The sequence below is a fragment of the Perognathus longimembris genome, chromosome 3 (assembly GCF_023159225.1).
Source record: "Perognathus longimembris pacificus isolate PPM17 chromosome 3, ASM2315922v1, whole genome shotgun sequence".
Taxonomy (NCBI): Eukaryota; Metazoa; Chordata; class Mammalia; order Rodentia; family Heteromyidae; genus Perognathus; species Perognathus longimembris.
In genome coordinates, this window is record NC_063163.1 from 112992843 (window position 1) to 113018551 (window position 25709).

The 25709-nt window shown below is 41.9% G+C and overlaps 1 protein-coding gene across 1 annotated transcript; it reads left to right on the plus strand.

The window, feature by feature from the left end:
• The first annotated feature begins 570 nt into the window (after positions 1 to 570).
• On the plus strand, positions 571 to 25003 carry Dlat (dihydrolipoamide S-acetyltransferase). Its single transcript, XM_048343845.1, has 14 exons — positions 571 to 941; positions 1616 to 1717; positions 2296 to 2420; positions 2573 to 2723; positions 5715 to 5841; positions 7741 to 7928; positions 8857 to 9016; positions 14842 to 14909; positions 16366 to 16458; positions 16772 to 16879; positions 19711 to 19826; positions 20288 to 20450; positions 21317 to 21453; positions 23180 to 25003. Exons 1-14 carry the CDS (start codon positions 660 to 662, stop codon positions 23307 to 23309), a joined length of 1950 nt encoding a protein of 649 aa, XP_048199802.1. The 5' UTR covers positions 571 to 659; the 3' UTR covers positions 23310 to 25003.
• Positions 25004 to 25709: the final 706 nt, after the last annotated feature.

Sequence of the window (25709 nt, forward strand, 5' to 3'; positions counted from 1 at the left end):
ACCAGGAAGCCCCGGTGGTGGGGCTGTGTGGCTCGGTCACACAGTGTGGGTCGATCACCGTGGGCTTGAGAAAGCTCAAGGGCGGCGCCCAGGCCTTGAGTTCGGGCCCCAGGAGCGCCACACACAAAGACACAAGGGCCAAGGGCGAACCACCCAGGCCTTTCCTCGCCTTGGCCTAAAGCTTCGGGCTACTCGGCCCGTCCGAAGCTCGGGCGCATTTCGGAGCTTCTCCTAATCACAGCGCCCGGCCTCCCTCAGCCCGGCTCCACCCTGACCCGGGCCTTGTCGGACCCCCACCTTCCGCCGGGCCTTTCACCTCGTAGGCCCCGCCCTAACCTTTAGGGTGCAGCTCCTAGGACTCTCTACATCTACCCCTCTCCTTTCCACGCTTCTCCGGCTTCCTCCGCATCGCCTCACCCCGCGAGGTTCCGTCGAGGAAGAGCCGCCGCCGCCGCCGCCGATGCGCGCGCTTTCCGGCCGAGGCGCGCGCGCGTGCGCGTGGGGTACGGGTGGGGTGTCGTAAACCCTCGCCGCCGGCTTTACGACAGCGCGCGACGGCGCGGAGTGGTTGACGGCAGCGCCGCGCTGCTCTTGGAGAGGTCACTGCGGAGACACGGGCTAGGTTTTGGGGCGTGCAGGGGTGGGGGGCCTGCGGCACTATGTGGCGCCTCTGTGCGCGACGAGCCCAGAGTGCAGCCCCGAAGGTGGGACTTGGGGCTCGCTGGACGGCCTTGAGAGAGGGACCCGCGGCTCCGAGCGCGAGCCGGCGAGCTGGCCCCGCTCTGGTCCGTTGCCGCAGCACGACCACCGGGAATGGCGGGGTCCGGGCCCTGTGTCGCTGGGGCCCCAGCTCCGGGCCCGCTCCTCGCCATCGCCTGCTGCTGCTGCAGCTTTTGGGATCTCCAGGCCGCCGCTGCTACAGTCTGCCCCCGCATCAGAAGGTGAGAGCCCGGGACCCCGGGACCCCGGGACCCCGGCACCCTTCAGGGCCGGCCGGCTTCTGGGCCTAGGGGTACTTGGGCCTCAGCGACCTGTCATCGCCCTGCTTCCCAAACCTAGCTCTGCCCCCGGGCCCAGGCTTGCCCCTCGTAGTGGTTCTGCCCCCAATGAAAGAACAGCTCCACAGCCTGGGGCTCTAGGCGAAATGGCTGGCGAGGTTTGTGCCCTGTCAGAGCTACAGGTTACTGGAAATGGCCAACTCCAGGTGCCAGGAACTCCTTTTGTGTCCAGTGAGACTCAGGAAACGTCTTTTTAAAAAAAATCAGCGTGAAGGAATAGTATACAAAGGAGTTTTCATTACTAAATGGCATGATATTGGCTTGAATGAAACCTTAAACCAGACCGAGAGTTGAGTAGCTCCTTTTATTTTATTTTTTGGCCAGTCCTGAGGCTTTAACTCAGGCTCTGAGCACTGTCCCTGGCTTCTTTTTGCTGAAGGCCAGCACTCTACCACTTGAGCCACAGCGCCACTTCCGGCTTTTTCTATATATGTGGTGCTGAGGAATTGAACCCAGGACTTCATGTATACAAGCCGAGCACTTTACCACTAGGCCAGATTCCCAAGTAGCTTCTTTTAAAACTTAGTGCTTTTTGTTTTCTTCTTCTTTTCCTCTAGGTTCCGTTGCCTTCCCTTTCCCCGACTATGCAGGCAGGCACCATAGCCCGTTGGGAAAAAAAAGAAGGGGAGAAAATCAATGAGGGAGACCTCATTGCAGAGGTAAGTTGTAAAATCTGTAGGTAGACCTAAAAGACTAGCTTTACTACACAGTTTGTGCTTTATCTTTCTGGTGAGTAGTTTATTTTTTGCTTATGAAACAGATTTCTCTCGAAGCATGGTATCTTGGTCTCTCTGGGGCTTGAACTCAGGGCCTAGGTAGATGCAGCGCCTTAGGTTTCTTGCCCAAGGCTGGTGCTCTATCACTTGATTCACAGCTTCACTTTTGGCATTTTGGTGTTTAACTGAAGAGAAGAGCCTCATAGACTTTCCTGCTGGTGCTGACTCCAAACTGAATCTCAGACCTCAGCCACGTGAAGTATGTAGGATTATAGGTGTGAGCTGCCCACTAGTGCTTGGCCTCATAGCTTGATATTAGAGATGATTGGTTAGATCTGTTTTCAACAGCTTACCAAACTGATTTTTTTAAACCAAGTTTTTTTTTAATATATAATTTCTTCTTTGAAATGTGTGATAGTGGCTTTACCTTCACATGACTGTTGGAAGTGCGTCTTTCTGGATGCACGCTAAGAAATGTCACATCGGCATGACAAACCTAAGCCACTGCTTTGTGTTAAAAGGTTGAAACAGATAAAGCCACTGTTGGGTTTGAGAGCCTGGAAGAGTGCTATATGGCAAAGATACTTGTTGCTGAAGGTACCAGGGATGTGCCTGTTGGAGCCATCATCTGTGTCACAGTTGGAAAGTGAGTAGAGCCCCTGTTGTGTGCGGATGCTCGGTGCTTATTCTTTTAATTCTGAAGTGAAAAATCAGGACTTAAATACTTCCGAAGACCTGTGTGAGAACCGCATCTGCTTTATAACCTCCTTATATTTCTGCTTTCCTTCTCCTCCTTAGGCCGGAGGACATTGAGGCCTTTAAAAACTATACATTGGATTCCTCAGCAGCACCTACGCCACAGGCAGCCCCAACTCCATCTCCAGCGGCTGCCTCGGCCCCTGCACCTTCTGCTCAGGCTCCTGGCAGTTCATATCCAACTCATATGCAGGTAAGGCTCAGCGTCTGAATGCTTGCCCTTGATGATTATTAACTTGTTTTTCATAAGCGCTCCCACAGCCTGGAAACTGGCTTTGAATGTGGTTAGCTCTTGTCACTTGAGAGTATACAGAGATTTAGCCATGGAAACTGACCATTTTTATTACCGATTACATTTCAGATGTGTGAATTTGGATTAATCCCTTAATCTTTTCTCAGTCTCAGTGTAGTACACACAGGATGATGCTTTAAAATTTTTCACTCAAGAATATTGTTACAGATTTCGAGGATAATTTCTACTTATGTTTTACTCCTGTACAAATAGGTTCAACACTGGGTGCTGTTCTTTAAAGGAAAGTTCCCAATTGGTGTTTTTCTTTACTTTTGGCAGTACTAGGGTTTAATCTTTTTTTTTTTTTGCCAGTCCTGGGGCTTGAACCCAGGGCCTGAGCCCTGTCCCTGGCTCCTTTTTGCTCAACGCTAGCACTCTGCCACTTGAGCCACAGCGCCTTTTTGTATATATATGGTGCTGAGGAATCAAACCCAGGACTTCATGTATAGGAGGCAAGCACTCTTGCCACTAGGCCATATTCCCAGCCTAGGGTTTAATCTTAAGAGCCTCATGCTAAGCAAGCATTTATCACTTGAGCTGTTCCTGTCTCCACAGAATCTCACTATTTCTTGCTTACACTGGCATTGAATTCTTGATCCTTTTGCTTCCACATTCTGAATAGCTGGGGTTACTGGTTTGTGCCATGATGCCTAGCTGATGTCTTTCTTGATATATGGTAGTCTTTTCTAAGAGTAGATAATGGAATTCTGTCAGTTTTTTATTGAACTATTTTAAAATATGTATACTTAGTTGAATAGCTTATTTAAATTAACATGTACATATTTAAAATTGTCTCTAGCAATTTTCAAGAAGACAGTGCTAACTATAATCACCAAAGAATGCTATCTGCGGAATACTAACCAGTCACCAGAGATTTTTTTTTTCCCCTCCAGTGCTAGGTATTGAACCTAGGGCCTCATGCATGCTAATCAAGTGCTCTACAACTGGGGCTGGGAATATGGCCTAGTGGCAAGAGTGCTTGCCTCATATACATGAAGCCCTGGGTTCGATTCCCCAGCACCACATATATATAGAAAATGGCCAGAAGTGGCGCTGTGGCTCAAGTGGCAGAGTGCTAGCCTTGAGCAAAAGGAAGCCAGGGACAGTGCTCAGGCCCTGAGTCCAAGCCCCAGGACTGGCAAAAAAAAAAAAAAAAAGAAAAAGTGCTCTACAACTATTATTTCCAGTCTGAAAGCTACTTTTTCTGACAATCCTGGAGTTTTAACCCAGAGCCATGCACTTGCTAGGCAGGCACTGTACCAAAGAGTTACACTTACAGCCCTCTTTTTGAACTGATTATTTTAGGATAGGGTCTCACTTGTAACCTGAGTAGCATCCTATTTTATACTTCCTGCTATAGCTGAGGTGACAGTGTGTGTCAGCATACCCAGCTTTTTATTGGTTGAGATGGGGTTTTGCAAACTTTTTGCCCAGAATGGCCTTGAACTGTCATTCTCCTGATCTTAGCCCCTTGAGTAGCTAGGATTGTGTGAGTTAGTGTACTGATCAACAAGAATACGTCTTTTTTTTTTTTTTTTTTTTTGGCCAGTCCTGGGCCTTGGACTCAGGGCCTGAGCACTGTCCCTGGCTTCTTCCCGCTCAAGGCTGCTAGCACTCTGCCACTTGAGCCACAGCGCCGCTTCTGGCCGTTTTCTGTATATGTGGTGCTGGGGAATCGAACCTAGGGCCCCATGTATCCGAGGCAGGCACTCTTGCCACTAGGCTATATCCCCAGCCCAAGAATACGTCTTAATTTGGTTTTTCTTTGTGTGTGTGTATGTATGTGTGTCTATTCTGAGAAGTTTGGAACAAATGTAGCCTCTTATGCATGAAAAGATAATAGATGCTAACTGCAGAGCATAACAGAATTTCAAGAGTTGTCTGGACCAAAATCATTTTGTGAAACAAACTTCCATCTTTTTCTTTTTTGGCCAGTCTTGGGCCTTGAACTCAGGGCCTGAGCACTGTCCTTGGCTTATTTTTGCTCAAGGTTAGTACTCTGCCACTTGGCCACTTGAGCTACAGCACCACTTCTGGCCATTTTCTATATGTATGGTGCCGAGGAATCGAACCCAGGGCTTCATGTATACGAGGCAAGCACTCTACCACTAGGCCATATTCCCAGCACAAACTTCCATCTTAATCTGTATTTTTTGTTTTTCTTCCAGTCCTGAGGCTTGAACTTAGGATCCAAATCCCGTCACTTAGATGTTAGGCTCAAGGCTAGTCCTCTACCATTTGAGCCACAGCTTCACTTCTGGCTTTTTTTTTTTTTTTTGGCCAGTCCTGGGCCTTGGACTCAGGGCCTGAGCACTGTCCCTGGCTTCCTTTTGCTCAAGGCTAGCACTCTGCCACTTGAGCCACAGCGCCGCTTCTGGCCGTTTTCTGTATATGTGGTGCTGGGGAATCGAACCTAGGGCCCCATGTATCCGAGGCAGGCACTCTTGCCACTAGGCTATATCCCCAGCCCCCACTTCTGGCTTTTTAGTCGTTAATTGGAAACAAGATTCTTGGAGACTTTCTTGCCCGGGTTGGCTTCATATCTTGACCCTCAGATCTCAGCTTCCTATATAGGTAGGATTATAGGCATGAGCTACTGGCACCCAGCCTTTTAATCTGTGTTTCATGAAAAGCTGAAAGATGGTCTGTGCTTCGATATCTATTCAGGAATTAATTTTGCCTGGAAGAAATCTTTCCCATCTCTCTGCTGCTTTAAACTTGGAGAGTGGGTCCACATCAGCTATAAGCTTGAGATCTGAAGGGTGGTTAACTGGTGGGAAGCCACTAAAGCTGTGATGGGCATGTGGATTGTCCGTGAAACTACACTTGATGGAGAGCTTTTGCGTAGAATGCTTCCTAGTGTTAAGTGGCCACATGCATTTGTCTCTACAGGTGCTTCTTCCAGCCCTCTCTCCCACCATGACCATGGGCACAGTTCAAAGATGGGAGAAAAAAGTGGGTGAGAAGCTAAGTGAAGGAGACTTACTGGCAGAGATAGAGACGGACAAGGCCACTATAGGTGAGATTTCTTTTCAGCTCCTAATGATGTTGCACTGGGTTTTCCACTGAGGAAGAGCCTTGCTATCCTGGCCTATACTGAGTGAGTAATATGAAAATTTTACCATTCTTAGGATTTACTTCCTGAGACAAGATGTTTTACAACAGTGACCTGTGCCATCAGACTTCTCAGTTCCATATTGCACTCACTGAATCAAGGACTTGTCAGTTCAGAGGTTGTTCTTAGGCCAGAATTTTCTTCTTAGCCTATTTTTATGTTACTAAAAAGCTGTGTCAGAATTGTCATTGTGGAAACTGGGCAAAGGATGAAGAGTGGAAAAAGGAGAAAATTACCTACAAGATAGGAAAATACCAAAGGATTTAAGATGATTTCTGTGGGAAAACTGAAACCAGGATTTAGGTTGTTGTTCTTTGATATATATATACATATATATGTGTGTATATATATATATATATATATATCAATCTTTTTAGATATATCACATTCCCATGTACTTTCTGTTAAATGCTTTTTATGTTCTGAAACACCCCAACCCCCCACCATATATTTATGTAATACATAGATAGATATGCCTAGTATTAGAAGTTTCTTACCTCTGCTCCATAATCACCATTCAAGGGGAAGCCTGTTCATTTCATAGGGACTTAGAGAGGAGAACACAAGCATTCTCTTCAGTGGTGCTTTTCAGGGTGTGTTCTTCAAGCCCATCTTTGTTGGATAGTACCCTGGGGCAAAGAGGGATGAAGAGTAGGATCTCGCAGTGCCCTGTTCTCTTTCCCCTCTCCACCAGAGCAGTTCCTTTACCTTGGAAGCTTCCTTGATTTGACTATGGGACTCTGATGTTTAGCACTACAGTTGATACCATCTTGAGTTCTGTGACTCTGCATGCAGATTGCCCTTAGAAACGTTTTCAGTAACTTTCAGAAGTGACCACCATTGGTCATTGCTCACAGTTTTACTTAACAGAAGTGATCTCTCAGTACCTGCAAGAGATTGCTTTCAGAAAAAGAAGTCTATAGGTGTTTAGTGTGCGATGCACTTTTTTCCCAAAGTACCTTCAGTCCCCTGAGTTGGAGGGCCAACTGTGTTTATTTACTTTGTACCATATACTGTCTAAGTACTCAAACAGTACTAATTCACTTGAATTCACACCATCCCTCTGAGGTAGGTGTAGTCATCCCTTGATACTTGTGAGGTCTCAGGACATTCCTCCACCAAAATCTCTAGGTACTCAAATTCATTATGTAAATCAGCACATGTTTTTTTGTTTGTTTGTTGTTGGTGGTGTGTGTGTTTATTTGTGGTTGTATTTATGTGTGCTAGAGATTGAATCCAGTTCCTGGCAAGATCTCTACCACTGAGCTTCACTCCTACCCACTCCAGTATATATATAAACATATAGACATACAGAATATATAATATATACATAAAGTACATATACAATGTATAAAAATACATATTATATGTGTATTTGCAATATACATATGTATATAATTATGGGTATATGTATATATTATAGCATATATACATAATTTATACACATATGCACATGTGTATGTATGTGAATATATGTCAGGAGGAGTAGTTTGCATCATGTATCAAGCTTTGTAACACTCAGACACACAAAGTTAATTGTATACATATCTTCTCTACTGACATCTCCAGCAACATCTTGCATATTCTGTGACTTATGTTTTGAAAGAGAAACTGTTCAGTTCTACCTCTGATTCCTGCCACTGCTGAGGAACATGGAAGCTGTGGACGCCAAGGTCTGACTGTGCTGTCATTACTCTCATTTTGTAGTTACAATATAACACAGGCTAGATAGCTTCTAGAAAGGCGATATTGTAGGGATAATGATGTCTTTGAAATCCCTTAATGTATTTCTTTCTATTCAAGGTTTTGAAGTACAGGAAGAAGGTTATCTGGCAAAAATCCTGGTTCCTGAAGGCACAAGAGATGTTCCTCTAGGAACCCCACTTTGTATCATTGTAGAAAAAGAGGCAGATATAGCAGCATTTGCCGACTATAGACCAACTGGAGTAACTGACTTAAAACCACAAGCACCACCACCTGTCTCACCCCCGGTAGGTATGCCTCTAGAATCAAGAGAATTTGTCCTATCTATGTGTAAATTAAAGAGATTTGACTAGATGACGTCCTAGGTTCTTTCAGTTCCAAGATCCTACAAGTAAGGAAGGCGCTACCTTGTTAGCCTTGTTGGAAGTCTGTAGGGTGTCTTGTACTGAACAATCCACCTAATGGTTCATAGTTTGATCCTTGTAGCTTTTTTCTCCTGCTGTCTTGAGCGCTGCTGAGAACAAAGCTGAGGTGACATGTTCGCTTTCTGCTTTGGGTGTAAATGTGCTTATGGAAGGTAAGGTGTCATTCCTCGTCTTCTGTTGACATCACTACATGATTGTCATTATTTATATATGATACTAGGCCCAGCATATACTTGGGAAATGTTGGGGCCTTGCCATGACTTGTTTCCTACAGAGTTCAGTTTATTACTGTACTTTGTTCAGCACGCTGTATGCCTGTCGGGAGAGCTTGTATTAACTCCAAGCATAGATAACACTTCCAATGAAGCTTCTATAGAGGGTAAAATTGGGCATGCTTCTCAAGGACTCATTGCCCTGAGTGCATGCGGGAACTGGCTGGAGCAGTGTTAGTTTGTTCCTTAGGGTACTTTCCATGTGGAATCTTGTAGCATAATTTATTTTGAAATTAGATTAAAGAAAGACAACCTCACGTTGGTGATGAACTTCATGAAAATAAGGAATTGAGGAGAGATTAAAGTATAGGCAGGCTGTAAAGATGTGTTACCATGGAGTAAGATTGTTTGATTTTGTTATATCTTTGACAAAAATTATTACTCTTGCTGGATCTCTAGGTATCATGTAGACATAATGTATTTAAGCAGGAAAAATATGCATTGTGTTAAAACAGTTTTTAACTTCATACAATGTAAACAGCTTTTGCAGTGAGAGTAATTTATGACTTTTTCAAAAGGTCGCCAGTGTTCCTCCAGCTCCTCAGCCGTTAGCCTCTACACCCTCAGCCTCTCCTGCTGGGCTAGCTGCTCCTTCTGGACCAAAGGGAAGGATATTTGTTAGCCCTCTTGCAAAGAAGTTGGCAGCAGAAAAAGGGATTGACCTTTCACAAGTAAAAGGTGAGTCTCTAGGGAATGGAGACATAAAGTTACTGTCTAGCCAAACCGTGGATTCTAGTGTTAACAGGATGATCGGGAGCAGGAGGGCGGGACTCATTTCCCTTGTTGCCCCCATAGACTACAGAAACCACTGCTGTATTCCATTCACTCTTGACTCCAGACGATCTGTATGTAGGATGGAAATGCCTTTCCTTCACTTGCCTCTATTCATGGGAGCTACCTAATTATTGGTGCTTGTTGAGCAAAGTTGTATTTGTAAGGCTTGTTTGTCTAAAGACCTTTCTGGTAGGGCTAGGTTGACTATAAACAAGAAAAACATGAAGTTGGGGTGATTTGAAGTGACTTAAAGTAATAAAACTCAAGCCAGGCATTGTAGTGCATACCGACAATACCAGCACTTGGAAGGCTGAGGCAGGAAGATTTTACGTTTGAGACTAGCCTGGGCTCTAACAAGACTCTCTTTCAAGAAAACTAAAATGAAACTAAGCCAAACTAAAGCTCTCTGAAGACAAGGTAAGATGCCTTATTCATCTCTTTTCTCCCCACAGAAAAAAAATTTAGATCTGTGGTAAGAATATGTGGTGTGGAATTTTGGGTTTATTGTTTTCTATGTAAAATGTCTGGGTGAGTTACGGCTTAGCTTATGTATGTCTTCATCTGAATTAATCTTTTGTCCTGTGGTGTGTGTATTGGTCCTAGGGCTGGAACTCCGGGCCTGGGTGCTGTCCCTGAGCTTTTTTGCTTAAGGCTAGCACTCTTACCACTGAGCCATAGCTCCACTTGCAGCTTTTTGGTGGTGAATTGGAGACAAGCGTCGCAAGGATTTTCTTGCTTGGGCTGGCTTTGAACCTCGATCTTCAGATCATAGCCTCCCGAGTAGCTTGGATTACAGGTGTAAACCACCTGTGCCTAGCTTTCTGCCTGAATTCTTTAACTTAACTGTGTTTCTATTTGCAAAACTAAGATAATAGTGTGCATCATTTAGAATGATGAGAATTAAATGATCTGTAAAGTAGAAGCTCTTAGGATAGTATCTTAGCATATAATAAGTGTATAATATATATTACTTGTCATTTATATTGCTATTATTGCCTGGCACTTAATTATTCTTTAAGTAAACTTAAGCTAATGTCTCATGTAAGTAATTAAAATGCTTGGAAGGGGGGATTTTACTGTTTTGGGAACCTGGTTTGATGGCTGCTCATTTAATCTGCACTCCACTTCTTGAAGTAAGGATTATCATTACTTTTTGGATAGGAAGAGAATCTTAAGGGATTGTAGTTTGAAGCTAGATTTGTTTCAATCTGATTTTCTTTCCCTTGCTGCTGTCTGTCTTGATGCACTGTTAACCGTAACTGCTGGGGTCATTGTGGTCATTTCTGCAGTTGTCCAGCTGTGGACACTCAGTGCTTGCTATCCTCTACCTACAAGCCACTGTTTTCTGGTTAAAAGTTAAGCTGATCCCAGTACACAAAAATAGCTTGTGCATTTTTTTGGACCTCTGAGGATTCTTGTGTATAGGAAAATATCCCCCCCCCCCCCCAGTATGTTACTTCATCCTTGTGATTAGAATTAGGGACAGCAGTATAAGTTGGAATAAATTTGAGAGAGAGAGAGAGAGAGAGAGAGAGAGAGGGAGAGGGAGAGAGGGAACTGATTTAATAATTAAATCTGAAGAATTTAGACAACACTATTTAACTAAAAAGACAAATAGGTAGGTGATTGTAGTTGATTCATTTATTATGAAAGCAAATCTTTACTGAGTACTCTGTATGAAGTACTTGTTGATCAGTGAGTAAGACTTCAGTTTGAATTGCTTAATGCGGCCAATGAAGAATTAAGTGAGCCAAAGGGAGGATAGCTTAGTACTTCAGAGTGGGCTCTGAAGCTAGAAGGCTTGGGTTTAAATGTCAGCTCTGCCTTATACTCTGTGACCTTTTGTATCTCAGTGTCTTCATTTGTGTATAAAAATAAAACTTAATAGGTTGTGAGCAGTCAACAAGTGGAATAGTGCCTGTACAGAGAAAGAATATACGTTCCCATGGTAGTTTTTTTTTTTTAAATAAGATGATTTAATAGCTAGGAAAGAAATAGAGCAGGATAGATAAGTGTGCAGTCATGACAACTTTTAGGCAGGTGGTTGAGGAAGACCTTCCTGATAAGGTGATGTGTGATCTGATCTGAAAGATGAGTCTGTCAGCTGTGAGCCAACCAGGCAAAGATCTGGGGAAGGAGCCCTTGGGGCAGAGCCCGGCAGTACACGGTCTGACCTGGAAAAGAGTGGCATTATTGAGGAGCATAATGGGTGAAAAGAAATAGAGATTCAAACATCAAGGACCTTACAGATCATGATGAAGAGTTTCATTTTATTCCAAATATAGAAAACTATCGAAAGACTTAAGGAGATGAAAATAAAATGATTCATATTTTTGAAGGATAGTTCTGGTTACTCTGAGGAAGTGGGTTAAATAAAAGCCATGACACCTGTGAAGATTCTGTGGTCAGAGCTGATGAAGGTGACTGAAAGTGGAAATGGAAAGAAATGCCAGACTGAGATTCATTATTTATGTAGAACCAACAGGACTTAGGTGTGGCTTTGGGACTTGACAGCAGTAATTTCAGAAGGTGGAGTGGGTGAAAGCAAATGATGGCCATTTCTGCAGCTGTGTGTCTCCTAACTCTGTGTGTGTGTGGGGGGGGGGGGATTGGGGAAGAGGGAGGGAAAGAGAGTGAGTCATGGGGTTTGAACTCAAGCCCTGGGCCCTGTCCCTGAGCTTCTTTTGCTAAAGACTAGCACTCTACTACTTGAGCCACAGTGCCACATCTAGTTTTTTCTAAGTAGTTTATTGGAGATAGGAGTCTCCCTGGCTTTCCTGCCCAGGCTGGTTTCAATATCCATGGTCCATAGCTCAGCCTCCTGAGTAGCTAGGATTACAGGTGTGAGCCACTGGCACCCTGCTATGTGTCTCCTAATCTTGTCCCTTACCATAGGTGGAAAAGTGGGTGAAGACCTAGTGATAGCACAGTGAGTAGCTTACTCAAGGCTTGCTATGAAAGAAGGCATAGACATGTAGGTGTAGTTTTAGGGAGATGTGGAGTCGAGGCTTCTGAAAATAAGTGATAGTTGGGTCTAGTATAATTTCTCAGTTATGGCCATTTAATTCTTGGTTGTGGTTATAAGGTGTGTTAAGGGTTTATTATGGGGTATGTCATTTACATTGTAGGAGGTTGTTGACCACCAAAATGTCTCATGCCACAGTTAGAGAATCACTAGTTTAATGGAAAGGAATCGGTGAATTTTCATGTAGAGATTATGGATAGGATGGTTTCTGGCCAGGAACAAAGTTCTTAAGAATATGAGAATGAGGGCTGGAGATATGGCCTAGTGGCAAGAATGCTTGCCTCATATACATGAGGCCCTGGGTTCAATTCCCCAGCACCACATATACAGAAAACGGCTAGAAGTGGCACTGTGGCTCAAGTGACAGAGTGCTAGCCTTGAGCAAAACAGAAGCCAGGGACAGTGCTCAGGCCCTGAGTTCAAGGCCCAGGACTGGCAAAAAAAAAAGAATATGAGAATGAGTGGTACTGGCCTTTATAGGAATTTAGGTTATTTTAAAATCTATTTTAATGGATGAGTTTATTACTTTGGTGGTAGAAGACTAGGATTCTTCCTGGTGGCTATGGTTTGATTAATAAAGCCTGAGGGGAAGGTAGTCAGCTGGAGAGTGAGTCTGGGAAGGAATAAGGTTGAAGAGATTGTAAATTAGTCTTCTTAGAGACTGGGAAGGAAACTACAGGAAACAATTGAATTTCTGGGCAGTTTTGTCTGTTTTAGATTTCTGGTTCTGAACATGACAGTTAACCCATGTCCTTTAAGCTAACTACTCTGTGCTTGGCAAGAAGGCAAACAGTTTTTAGAGTTTTACCCTAGAATGATTATAACACCAATGGAATCGGGAGATTTTGTAGTGAGGGGTTAGATATTGGTGTAGGTTAAGCAAGCTTAATGGCAGTGCTTGTGTGGTACTTCCTTGTCATGGGTGGATGGATGAGGACTTACCTTAGCTCCCCCCAAATCATACATCCTTGAGATCCACTCTTGAAATGCATTCTAGAATATCCAACACAAAGGAGCATCTCATCAGGTGAAAGTTTTAGTGAGAAAGTCAGGAGAAATAGAAAAGGAGAGAAATATTTCCTATTTCCAGGCAGGACATGGAGTTAAAGACTCAAAGGGCGGTTCTTTGCTAGCCTCTTGTCTTTCTCAGCTATACCTAGTACGGTCTGTCTGGCAGCCCCTAATCCTAAAGCAGTGGTTTTGGGTAGGTAAGATGAGTGAGGCCCACCCAAAACCCAAGTAACTTCTGCCAAGATAAGCTTTTCATTCCTTTTGCCTATCCATTTATGAATAGTTTGCTGGCTTTTTTTTTTTTTTTGCCAGTCCTGGCTGGACCTTGGACTCATGGCCTGAGCACTGTCCCTGGCTTCTTTTTGCTCAAGGCTAGCACTCTGTCACTTGAGCCACAGCGCCACTTCTGGCCGTTTTCTGTATATGTGGTGCTGGGGAATTGAGCCCTGGGCTTCATGTATAGGAGGCAAGCACTCTTGCCACTAGGCCATATCCCCAGCCCCTACTTTGCTGACTTTTAAATTCCCTTTCTCTTCATCTATCCTACCTCATTCTGACACAAACTTTTTTGAGTTTTTTTGTCTTCTTTTCAGACCACTCAGTTCTTGGCCACCAACTGGATGTCAGGCAATTTAGTCCAATGCTGACATTTACCTAGATTTAGCAGCAGACTCTATAAATTTATGAACTCAGTCCCATAGGCGACCCTTTCTTCAGATTCTAGTTGTAAAGCCTGGAGACCGTCTGTGTGTCTAACTCATGTCTAACGTCTCCTTAGGTTTAGTAATTTACAGGAAGGTATTTTATATACAACTCAAAAACAGCTGAATAGAAGAGATGGCATATGAGCAAGGCAGAATGGGAAGGGAACATAGCTTCTGTTTCTTCTCCAGCACATGTGTGTTCACCACAGAAGCTCTCTGCCTTTCCCGGGGCAAGACTTCCTTTTCCTTGTTTTTTTTTTGGTGCCCCTACTACTAGTAGAAGCTTCAACTTTTGACATCTGTTTAAGAACAGTGCTAATAGTACTTGAGCTACACTTCTACTTCTGGCTTCTTTGCTGGGTAATTGGAGATGAATCTAGAGATCTTGTCTTTTTTGACTGGCCTCAAACCATGATCTTAAGATCTCAGCCTCCTGTAGCTAGGATTACAGACATGAACCGCTAGTGCCCTAGGCTTTTTTTTGTCTTATAAGTATCACAGACACAATTGTTATAGTCAGTGACCATTTCTAAACTTCTGTGATAGTGGAGCAGGAATTAGAGCAGTGGAGGAGGAAGATGGGAAGATGGAGATGGGAAAGGGGATTGAAACACCCTCCACTCAGGTGCTGGTATTTAAGCTGGCCATTTCCCTTTCTGGTAGGGATCCAGGAACCCCCCAACCTGAGTCACCTCATGAATATCAACTCTGTATGGTGTTCAGGATCTTGCTTTGAATACCAGAAGATGCTTGTGACACAGGAAATGCCAAAGGTTTTAGGAGGTCCATGTCAGGAACCTAGAGCTAAGACCAAGTATATTGTAATCATACCACAGTGAGAGCAGTCACAGATATGGTTGCTATAATTCTAGATTTAGAGAATATTTAACTACCTCTGATAACATGGTCTGGTGTTTTGGTAGTGAGCCCTTACAAAAGTGCATTTTAGTGGTGTGCAGTGCTAGTGTGATACTTGGTATTTCTTTCAGGGACGGGACCAGAGGGCAGAATCATCAAGAAGGACATCGACTCTTTTGTGCCTTCTAAAGCTGTTCCTGTGAGTTATATTTGAACCTTACCTTTCAAAAATTTTCCCTGCAGGGCTGGGGATATGGCCTAGTGGCAAGAGTGCTTGCCTCCTATACATGAGGCCCTGGGTTCAATTCCCCAGCACCACATATACAGAAAATGGCCAGAAGTGGCGCTGTGGCTCAAGTGGCAGAGTGCTAGCCTTGAGCAAAAAGAAGCCAGGGACAGTGCTCAGGCCGAGTCCAAGCCCCAGGACTGGCCAGAAATAAATAAATAAATAAATAAAAAATTTCCCTGCAAAGCACTTTGTCCTGTCTATTAACTATTTCATAAATTATTTATGAGTGAAATAATTTAACCAGAACTATGTTTTCTTCTAATTTTAGTGGCCTAATGATGTTTATATTTTTGCATACTATCATTTATATACATAGTATTATAGTGACATGTATTCCAAATTATATTTTGAGTAGTGATATTTGGTGTTTTCTAAAATACCCTTTTCTCAGTCCTTGCCCAGTTTTAATTTAATTTATTTAATTTAATCTATGGTGGTACTTGGGCTTGAACTCAGGGCTTTGCACTCTTTTAACTCTTTTGCTCAAGGATGGCCCTCTACCACTTGAGCCATGCCTCCACTTCCAGCTTTCTGGTGGTTAAATGGAGATAAAGAGTCTCAGGGACTTTCCTGCCTCAGCTGACTTCAAAGTGTGATCCTCAGATCTCAGCCTCCTGAGTAGTAGTAGTAGTAGTAGTAGTAGTAGTAGTCCCTTTTTTGAAAAGCATTTTGCAAGTTGTTTTTTAGAGTTTATGTTAATTAGCCCACAGAGGGATAAAACCCATATATTCAACTTCTGGTTGACTGGTTAAATTGCTAAGATAATCAGCCAAAAAGTATAGAAAATTCAGATGTTTGCTTTAAGATGAAATATTTATCTTTGTTTTTCCTTTATTACATTGTCAGGATCATGAATTTGTTTATTTTTCTTTATTAATCTTTTCAATTTGAGAACTTCGATGGCTTTCTTTTTCTCTCTTTAACTGCTGCTTTTGAGACAAAGTTTTGTTAGGTAGCCTGGGCTGGCCTTGAACATGCTTTATCCTCTTAGGTGCTGGCATTATAGCAGTAAACCACCATACCTGGCCATTACTCCCCCCCCCCCTTTTTTTTTGTTTGTTGTTTTCTTTTCTTTTTTGGTTTTAAATTTTCTTTAAATTAATTTTGCAAGAACAAAATTATTTTGACATAAGCTAGTCATTAAATATACTCTGACACAAAAAAATGGTGATGCTTAAAATGTGACTTCAGCATTCTAAGCAATAAAAAGTTATTTTAAAATTTTAAATATAAGCATTATAATATTCCTGGGGATAGAGTTAGCCATTCTGCAGAACTCAGATTTTTCTCTCTGACGTGTTATATGTGTAGCGGGTGTTTATGCTAAGATTGGGATACCGTTACTCAGTCTTTTTCTCCCCCGTAGGCCGCAGCAGCTGCTATGGCTCCCCCATGTCCAGGAGTGGCACCAGTCCCTACGGGGGTCTACACAGATATCCCAATCAGCAACATTCGTCGAGTAAGAACATTACCATTATCTGGAGCAAGAGCTGTTGGGCATCTTTCCTCTCTTTATCTTCATACTCTAGCAGTGGCCTTTTCAGTTGGGAATATTAGATTAAATGTTTAAGGAAGTTTAGTTTGGTCAGTTAAGTACTGGATAGACAAATAATGGGAAGAAAGAAGTGTGTGGTGGTTAAATCTACTAGAAGGTCTGAAGTTGTACAGTGAGTCTGATAATGCTTTGGGTAAGCCTTGCCAGGAGCAGACTGAATTATGTAAAGTCTCCTCTCAGATCAAGTTTACTGACTTTTGGATCTCTTTTGTTGCAGGTTATTGCACAGAGGTTAATGCAGTCGAAGCAAACTATACCTCATTATTACCTTTCTATTGATGTAAATATGGGAGAAGTTTTGTTGGTACGGAAAGAACTTAATAAGGTAAAACATTAGGAAATTCTAATTTTCTAAATTATAGAAATTGTCTTCTACCACTAAGCATTTTTTTTTGGACTACAGATTTTGCTACAGTATGCTAGTTGATAATGGAAAATAACTCATTTTAATTTTAACTTTGAGAGAACATTCTGGAGCATTTTCATCTTGTAACCCTTGTTTAAAGCTTATCATTTAAAGTTGACTGAGCTATAGGTAGATTTAGTTTAGCAAAGTCACTACGATGCTGTACTCGGGTCCTCTTTGATAGGTAAGAAACAAATTTATAGTCAAATATTATGTACCTAGTTTAGTAGCTTAAGATACAGGGACATAAAGTATAGTCTGCCTTCATTTATAATCTAATTGGAGAGATGATATGTAAGTGTAAGGGAGGGGAGGCAATTGTTATGAAAGTGAAAATAAATATCCATTTGTGGATCAGTCTTTTCACAGTAATGTTGCCTAATTGCTGAATTATACTGTAGAGTCTGAAGGTGGAGACTATGGGGAGTGATCTGAAAGTAGCTGGGTAATTCACAATAGTATAGGACAAACTTTTTGAGCAAGAGTGTTTGGATTGGCAGAGGTTGGAGAAAGTGTATTGCTTGTATGGAGAATCAGTGCTTTAAAAATGGAAATGAAGCTCACACCTGTAATCCTAGCTATTCAAGAGGCTGAGATCTGAGGATCGAGGTTCAAAGCCAGCTCAGGCAGGAAAGTCTGTGAGACTCGTATCTCCAATTAACCACCAGAAAACCAGAAGTGGTGTGGTGGCTCAAGTGGTAGAGCATTAGCCTTGAGCTGAAGAGCTTAGGGACAGCACCCAGGCCCAGAGTTCAAGCCCTACAACCAGAAAAAAAGGAAAAAAAAAAAAAAGGAAATAATATGGCATCTGTGGGGGATAGATTATCTGATATACACCGTAAGCCAATTTAAGGAAAACCTTGATTTATAAGGGAAGTTAGAACTTGATGATATAGACACTAAATAAGAATCTATTAATGTGGTGTTTTTTTTTGTTTTTTTTTTTTTTTTTGGCCAGTCCTGGGCCTTGGACTCAGGGCCCGAGCACCGTCCCTGGCTTCTTCCCGCTCAAGGCTAGCACTCTGCCACTTGAGCCACAGCGCCGCTTCTGGCCGTTTTCTGTATATGTGGTGCTGGGGAATCGAACCTAGGGCCTCATGTATCCGAGGCAGGCACTCTTGCCACTAGGCTATATCCCCAGCCCGTGGTGTTTTTTTTTTAAAGTAAAATAACATGATAGTATTCCAGAAAAGGCTAAACTGATAGATATATACAGGTACACATTAATAGCAGAGACTAGTTTTGCTTTATTTTAATTAAAACATGAGGTGATATAATAAGTGTTTATAGTCAAATGAAGTAGGAATCTGGGCATGGTGGTACATGCAGGCCTGTAGTTCTAGCACTCTGAGGCTAAGGCCAGAAGATTGTGAGTTCAAGACTAGCATGGGCTAGATAGTGAGTCCCTGTCTCCAGAACAGACCTTACATTTGATCCTCAGCAATACTAAAAACAAAAAGGGACATATGAAAGACTTTTTCATGGAAGTGAGAGCTACAAGCTGAACATCCTTGGAGTAGCCTACATGGAAGAATGTGTTTGACCACTCTGATCTCCTCTCCTATTGTATTCCCACTTGTTTTTCCACTGTAGGTGCCATGGTTGCCTTGCTATTCCTCCACACTTTGGCCTTCAGGGTCCCTTGCACTTGGCTTCTTTCCCTGTGGTGCCTCTTGTATCCACACAGCTTTCTCCTTCCTCTCCTAAGAGTTTGACTTTATAGCTCTGTCTCTTGTCTCCCTTATTCTAAAGTTGCAACTCCCTCTCTCTCCCCTTCCTTTCCTATTTGTTTATGCTTAACATGATCAAAAGTATTATGCCTCATTCATTTATTATTTCCTCTCTTCCCTCCCTCCCCACCCACCCACAGTTACATGAAAGCGGGACTTTATCATTTTGTTCAGTGCTTCATACCTAGAGCTTTGGCATTATATGACTAGCCTGGAGTCGACCTTCACAGCTGCATCATGTAACTGAATTCTATTGCATTCATCTGTTGATTCCTTCCTTCTTTCCTTTTTTTCTTTCCCTCTCTCCCTCCTCCCTCCTTCCCATCCTTTTCCTTTTTTCTTTTTTTGTGCCAGTCCTAGGGCTTGTCCTCAGGGTCTGGTTGCTATTCCTGAGCTTCCTTTTTTTTTTTTTTTGCTCAAGGCTAGCACTCTGCCACTTGAGCCACAGCGCCATTTTTGGCCATTTTCTATATATGTAGTGCTGGGGAATCGAACCCTGGGCTTCATGTATACAAGGCAAGCACTGTACCACTAGGCCATATTTCCCAGCCCCCTGAGCTTCTTTTGCTCAGCGATAGCACTCTACCACTTGAGCCACAGCTCCACTTTCAGCTTTCTTGGTGTTTAATTGAACAGAAGAGTCTCTTCCTGCCCAGGCACTGCTTTGAACTGTGATCTTCATATCTCAGCCTCCTGAGTAGCTAAGATTATAGGTATGAGCCACTGGTTCTCAGCACCCCTCCCTTTTTTCCCTCTAATTGCTCTGGTTAGCATCTCTAATACAATACTATACTGAATAAAGTAGCAAGAGTGGATGGCTTTGTCTTGTTCTTAGTTTGTAACTATTAACAGCTACATTAAACAAGATGAAAGAAGCAACTTTAGGTTTCATTTTACTCTTTTTACCCTACATCATTGGTATATTTTCAATTCCATAGTCTCTTTCTCAAGGTTACATAGACTTCTTCATTTTGGGGGGAGAGAAATTAAGAAAACCATGATCATTTCTTACCTTCACAGATCTTAGAAGGGAAAACCAAAATTTCTGTCAATGACTTCATCATAAAAGCTTCAGCTTTGGCATGTTTAAAAGTTCCTGAAGCAAATTCTTCATGGATGGACACAGTTATAAGACAGTAAGTAAAACTGGAGAAGTTACACATCAATCTGCACGCTTCTCATCCCATCTAACTAATTAGGAGTTAAAAGGAGAAATGACAGTCATAGGTGAAACAGTTTGAAAATAACACAGAAATACCTGTGAGAGAATACTAAGTTGAGTTTGTAAAGACTACAAATTCTCTGAGTTAAGTGGAGAGAAATGAAAAAATAGTCTAATTAAGCTAATAGCAACTCTCACAAAGCAAGGTTAATAAATGGGCTTTCAGAGAGCAATGTTGCCAACAGTATTTGTTAATATTATGCTGGCATCTGACTGTCATGGTGCAGTGTGTCACATGTTTACATTTAATTCTTAAAACCACTTTATTTGTTCAATATTTCACATACTTCGGATGAAGACAGGGAGGCTCCATGAGTGCAGTAACCCCTCAAAAAAACCTCACTGGTTTGATTTCTTTTTCTTTCTTTTTAACAGAAATCATGTTGTTGATGTCAGTGTTGCAGTCAGTACTCCTGTAGGCCTCATCACACCCATTGTGTTTAATGCACACGTGAAAGGACTGGAAACCATCGCTACTGATGTTGTTTCTTTAGCAACCAAAGCAAGAGAGGGTAAACTGCAGCCACACGAGTTCCAGGTAAGATGTTAGTCTACCAACCTTGAAGGATTATGGTTTTGGAGGGCTTTTTTTGTTGGTTTGTGGGACACTCTTCAGCTGTGTAGCTTGAGCTGGCCTATTGCTGGTAAATCTCTTGCCTCAGCCTCCCAAGTGCTGAGGTTGGGCAGGGAATGATGTTATTCCCAAGCTCATTGTCTCATTTTTTTTTTTTGTCAGTCCTGGGACTTGAACTCAGGCCTGGGCACTATCCCTGGCTTCTTTTTGCTCAAGGCTATTGCTCTACCACTTGAGCCACAATGCCATTTCTGGTACTGAGTAATGGAACCTAGAACTTCATGCATGCTAGGCAAGCGCTCTACCAGTAGGCCACATTTCCAGCCCCTGTCTGATGCTTTTATTACTTGTTTCTGCCTTGTATTCTCACTGACACAGGGTCCTGAGGAGAAAGATAACGAAGTCACACATCAAAAGCTGAAAACAGATACTTTCCAACTACCCAGATTGTAATGAGTGTTTTAATTTCCTTTCAGTAATAGGCATTCTATTAAGGCCTTTCTTAAAACAAAGTAAAAGATTATCTTAAGGCATTTTTTTCTAAAGCTGTTCTAATGCTTTATATTGTGTCAAGCAGTTAGTATAATTCTTTTTTTTTTGCCAGTACCCTAGCTGAATTCAGAGACTTTACTGTTGCTCAGCTTGCTTGCCATGCCTCTAGTCCAGGTTTTGCCAGTTATTTTGTTTGGAGATGGTGTCTTATGGACTTTTCTGCTTGGGCTGGCTTTGAACCTTGACCCTCTGATCTCAGACTCCTGAGTAGGTAGGATTACAGTTGTGAGCCACCATTGCCAAGTAAATATGATAAATATTCAATCTTTTCCCTTTAGGGTGGAACTTTTACCATCTCCAATTTAGGAATGTTTGGAATTAAAAATTTCTCTGCCATTATTAACCCACCTCAAGCGTGCATTTTGGCAATTGGTGCTTCAGAGGATAAACTAGTTCCAGCAGACAATGAAAAAGGGTAAGTGCCCAAGTTGAGGAGGAGTCATAAGCTCACTTTCATTACATTATGCTTGGTTTCGAGCATCTGCTTTATTGGAGTTTCAGGTAGAGTCAAATGTAAATGTGGTTTGATATTCTGTTGGGATTTTTTTATAAACATTATCTGGGGTCAGATTTTGCTGAGAGCATTAAATCTAGGTTAGAGTTTGGTCTTGTTGAGATGCAGTGATGGTATCTATTGTCTATCAGTTGAAAAAAAATGGCAGGTGAGGTTTGGAGGAGAGGTAGTTTTTCAGAGAACCGTAGGTGAGAGAAGTCTAATGTTATAGATGATTTAGCTGAAGAAGGATGAAAAAGAGGGCAGGTAATGGCAACACAGGAGGAAACAAAGGAGGGAGAGAGACCTTGTAGTCTGCACCACTGAGAGTCTATGCATCAACCTTCCTAAACACTAATAATGCCTACTCTAAAAAGCCTATCACTTGTAGGTATTCCCCTGTCTAAATACACCTTTGGTTTTGGTGGAGAAGGGTATTGTGGGTGAAGAAAAGGAGATTAAATAATGAGTAATTCAATTGTAAGAGTCAATATGAGCCAATGCAAATTAAAACCAAAAGGGTTTCCAAATGTACAGAGCAAACCATAGAAACAAAAGAAAATTGGCAAGTCAAGGAAGCTTAATTCCCACAGAATAACCAGGCAATAGAGCAGACATCAAGAACTTAGAAGATAGTTCTTAAAGTGCTTTAAACACTGCTGATAAATATTATTAATGAGAAGATAGAAAGCCTACATAAGGCAATTTGTGAGCATGATAAGACTAAAGATTATTAGAAGAATGGAGTTCACAAATAGAAGGAAAGAGTATCCAATGAAAAAATAATCATCCAGCTAATGGATATGAGAGAAGACGGATGAACAAATCAAGGACGTAAAGAAGTCCATACAGGACCTAAAAGAAAAATTCAATAGGTAGAAGCCATCACAAATGACCAATTCGAAGGCCGAGAAATAAAAAACAGTAGAAAGTCTTGAGAGCAGAATGAGTGACATTAGAAGATGGTCTCAGGGATTGAAGACAGATTAGATATAATAGAGCGAGAAGGAGGCAGTTATCCAGAACAAATCCAAGAAACAAGAAAGGAGCTTGTAGAACTTCAGGACTCAATCAAAAGACCTGCTTTAAGATGAATAAATACTGAGGAAGGAGATGAGCAGGCAACTAAAGGGATAGGAAACATTGAACAGAATTCTAGCAGAGAACTTCCCAAACATGCAAATGTCAATGTAGAATAAAATTCCTCAGGGCAACAACTTTTATTTTATGAAATGAAGTTGTTTGAGGTGGGATCTGAGTTTAGATTTAGTCAGATGAGAAATCAACAGTTTTTAAAAAGAGGTAGTAAATATTTGTTTTCTGGACCATATGGTCTTCATTCTACATCTCTCTCCATTAAAATACACAAGCAGGCAAAAATGGTAAATGTAAATGTTATTTAAATGAAAAATTTTCTTGATAAAGAGGCAGAGGGCTGGATTGGACCTGGTATAGCTTGCCACACATCTCACCAGCTACCTGGTCTATTCAGTTCTTTGAGCTGAAGATACAGGTAACATTAAAAGTGGAAGGAAAGTAGTATTACCTGGAGGGCGGGGAGGGTTAAGGGCAGGAGTCAGCATATGGGTGGCAGTTAGCTAAAATCCATTCTTTCCAGAAAATGTCATGTTTTGTTTTCCTTTTCTAGATTTGATGTGGCTAGCATGATGTCTGTTACACTCAGCTGTGATCATCGAGTTGTGGATGGAGCAGTTGGAGCCCAGTGGCTTGCTGAGTTTAGAAAATACCTGGAAAAACCTGTAACCATGTTGTTATAATGTACTGAAGAACTTCTAGACTCCCAGGTCACTTTGGTTCATTCTTATCAAGATATTTATATGTTATTAAACAGGTGGTTCTTTGAAAGTTTAAAACTAGTTATTTTTATTATTGAATCTGTCCATATGAGTTATTTGTAATGGGCATTATAGAATTTTTTTTAAATGTCAGTTAGATCCAAATATTGTGTATATTTAATAATATCAGATTTTCAGCTGTGCACTCCTACTCAACACATGGTCTCATTCTTTGCATAACCATTACTTGTGCTAGGATACAGAATAGAGAGGGTTGTGGCTCACTAGAGATCGGTATATGAAGGTAACCGGATGTAGGGAACCTTGCATTTCAAATTGCATACAGGTGAGGGTGGGGGGGGTTAAAAAATTATTTCTCTTGGGGGGGTTGGTGGGTAGGGTTTGAAAATTTACTTTGGAATTTAACCCTGATTTTTTTATTACATGATTGTGTTTTGTCACACATGGAAATGGTAGACACTTTTAAGGTCCACATTTTCCTAGGCTTTTTCAACCTGTCCTTATTTTATTTTTTTAATGAATCTAAATAAATGATTGTTTTCCTTCTTAAGATAAAGACAAATGAAAAGTGGAGGTGTGGCTCAAGTAGAGTGCCAGCCTTGAGAGAGAACACTAAGGGCTCGAGGCCCTGAATTCAAACCCCAGGATTGGCACCAACAAAAAGAGATAACACAAATTAAGTCCACTTCTTGATAGAACAACTTATATGTTTATTTAAACAGCTTAAGTGTGTGATTCTAAGGGCACTCTACAGTTACTTCCAAATACAAGAACATGTTGACAATATAAGAGAAGTTGTGGGACTAGAAGTTTCCAAGATTGATTGAACATAAGCTGTAAATGACCTAACTGGAATTTATTACTTATATAAACAGAGAACTCTATGTGGGATATGTATGGAATAAATGTACATAATGTAACATAGGATTACTAGACTAGGTTATGTGCCAAAGTCTTATTTAGCACCAAATCCTGTTGGAAGAGGAGAGAAGCAGGGAACACTGGTGAATGGTTTGGAATTCTAACACAGGACCCCCAAGCCAGGCACCAGCACATGTCGTCCTGGCTCCTGACGAGCTGGCTGGAGTCCGGAGGATCTGGGGCACGGATGCCCGAGGCCGGCCCGGGCAAGACAGCAAAACTCCAGCTCAAACGCAAAACAAGCAATGAAAACAAAAGATGCCCCAAACAAAATGGCAATTCTTAAAAAGAGTGAAAAGTACATACAAGAAGCGTTCTGTTTCTCTACACAAGCATTGCCTTAAGTAAAATGAGATATCCCTCAAATCCTGTTGGAAAGACAAACTTTTTTCCATGTTATTGTTTGCCGTTTAGAGGAATGAAGGAGGTGATATTCAGGATAATAAAAATGAACTGGGAACATTATCACAACTCCAGACTTTCTACTGAGCTGATATGTTTTAATGTTTGGGATTATTTATGACTATTTCAAATAAACCTGACCCATGCTTCCTTGTACATGTACTGTGTGGAGCTGTCCTCTGAACTTGCTTTAAGTCAAACTTTCTACATGTTCATTCTCCCATGTTCCACTCCTGTCTGCCAACAGCTTGCCGCGTGATGAACAACTCAGAACATTGGTCTGATTTTTTGGCAGTTAGTATTTTCAGCTTGAACTGGAGATTATGCAAAAAGGAATAAGCTCATCACAAGAGAGCTGTCCTCACTGTGAGCTATATATGATCCCAGCAAGTCAAACTGCAAATAAAAATCATTACTAATATTTATGGTTCTGTTGTTCCCTTGAAAAATAAAACAGTTGCTATCTAATACAAATTGTGGAGTTTAGAATTAATCTCAGCTATGGTACAAGTAAGAATGTTTAAAAATGAAGAATCTTATTTTTTCCACATTAAATGATTAATACCAAGTGTCACCTTCATGCTTATAAGCTCTCAGTACATACAAAATGTTGGCCGGGCATGGTAATCCCAGTAGGCAGAGACAGGTGGATCATAGTCCAGCCCCTGTAAAACATTGAGACCCTATTGCATAAAATAAGCTGGTATGGTGACCTATACCCATGATCTCAGCTACTCAAGAGGTAGGAATACCTTGGGGCATGACACTTATTCCCAAAGTTGGAATGATCTAGCTCTGTTAAATATTTAAAGGAGAATGAGGTTACTGTATCCAAGGGCATGGTTTGCATAAATATTAGGCCAACATGTAAGAAACAAGTTGAAAGTAATGGTCATTACTTAGTAGCACAGGAGTTCTTGGACACCTGGGGAAATTGTCACTGGTGACAAGGAATATGAGCCTGGTTAAATGTAGCCAAGTGCTGGTAGTTCACATGTGATTCTAGCAGCTCAGGATGCTGAGATCTGAGAATTGAGG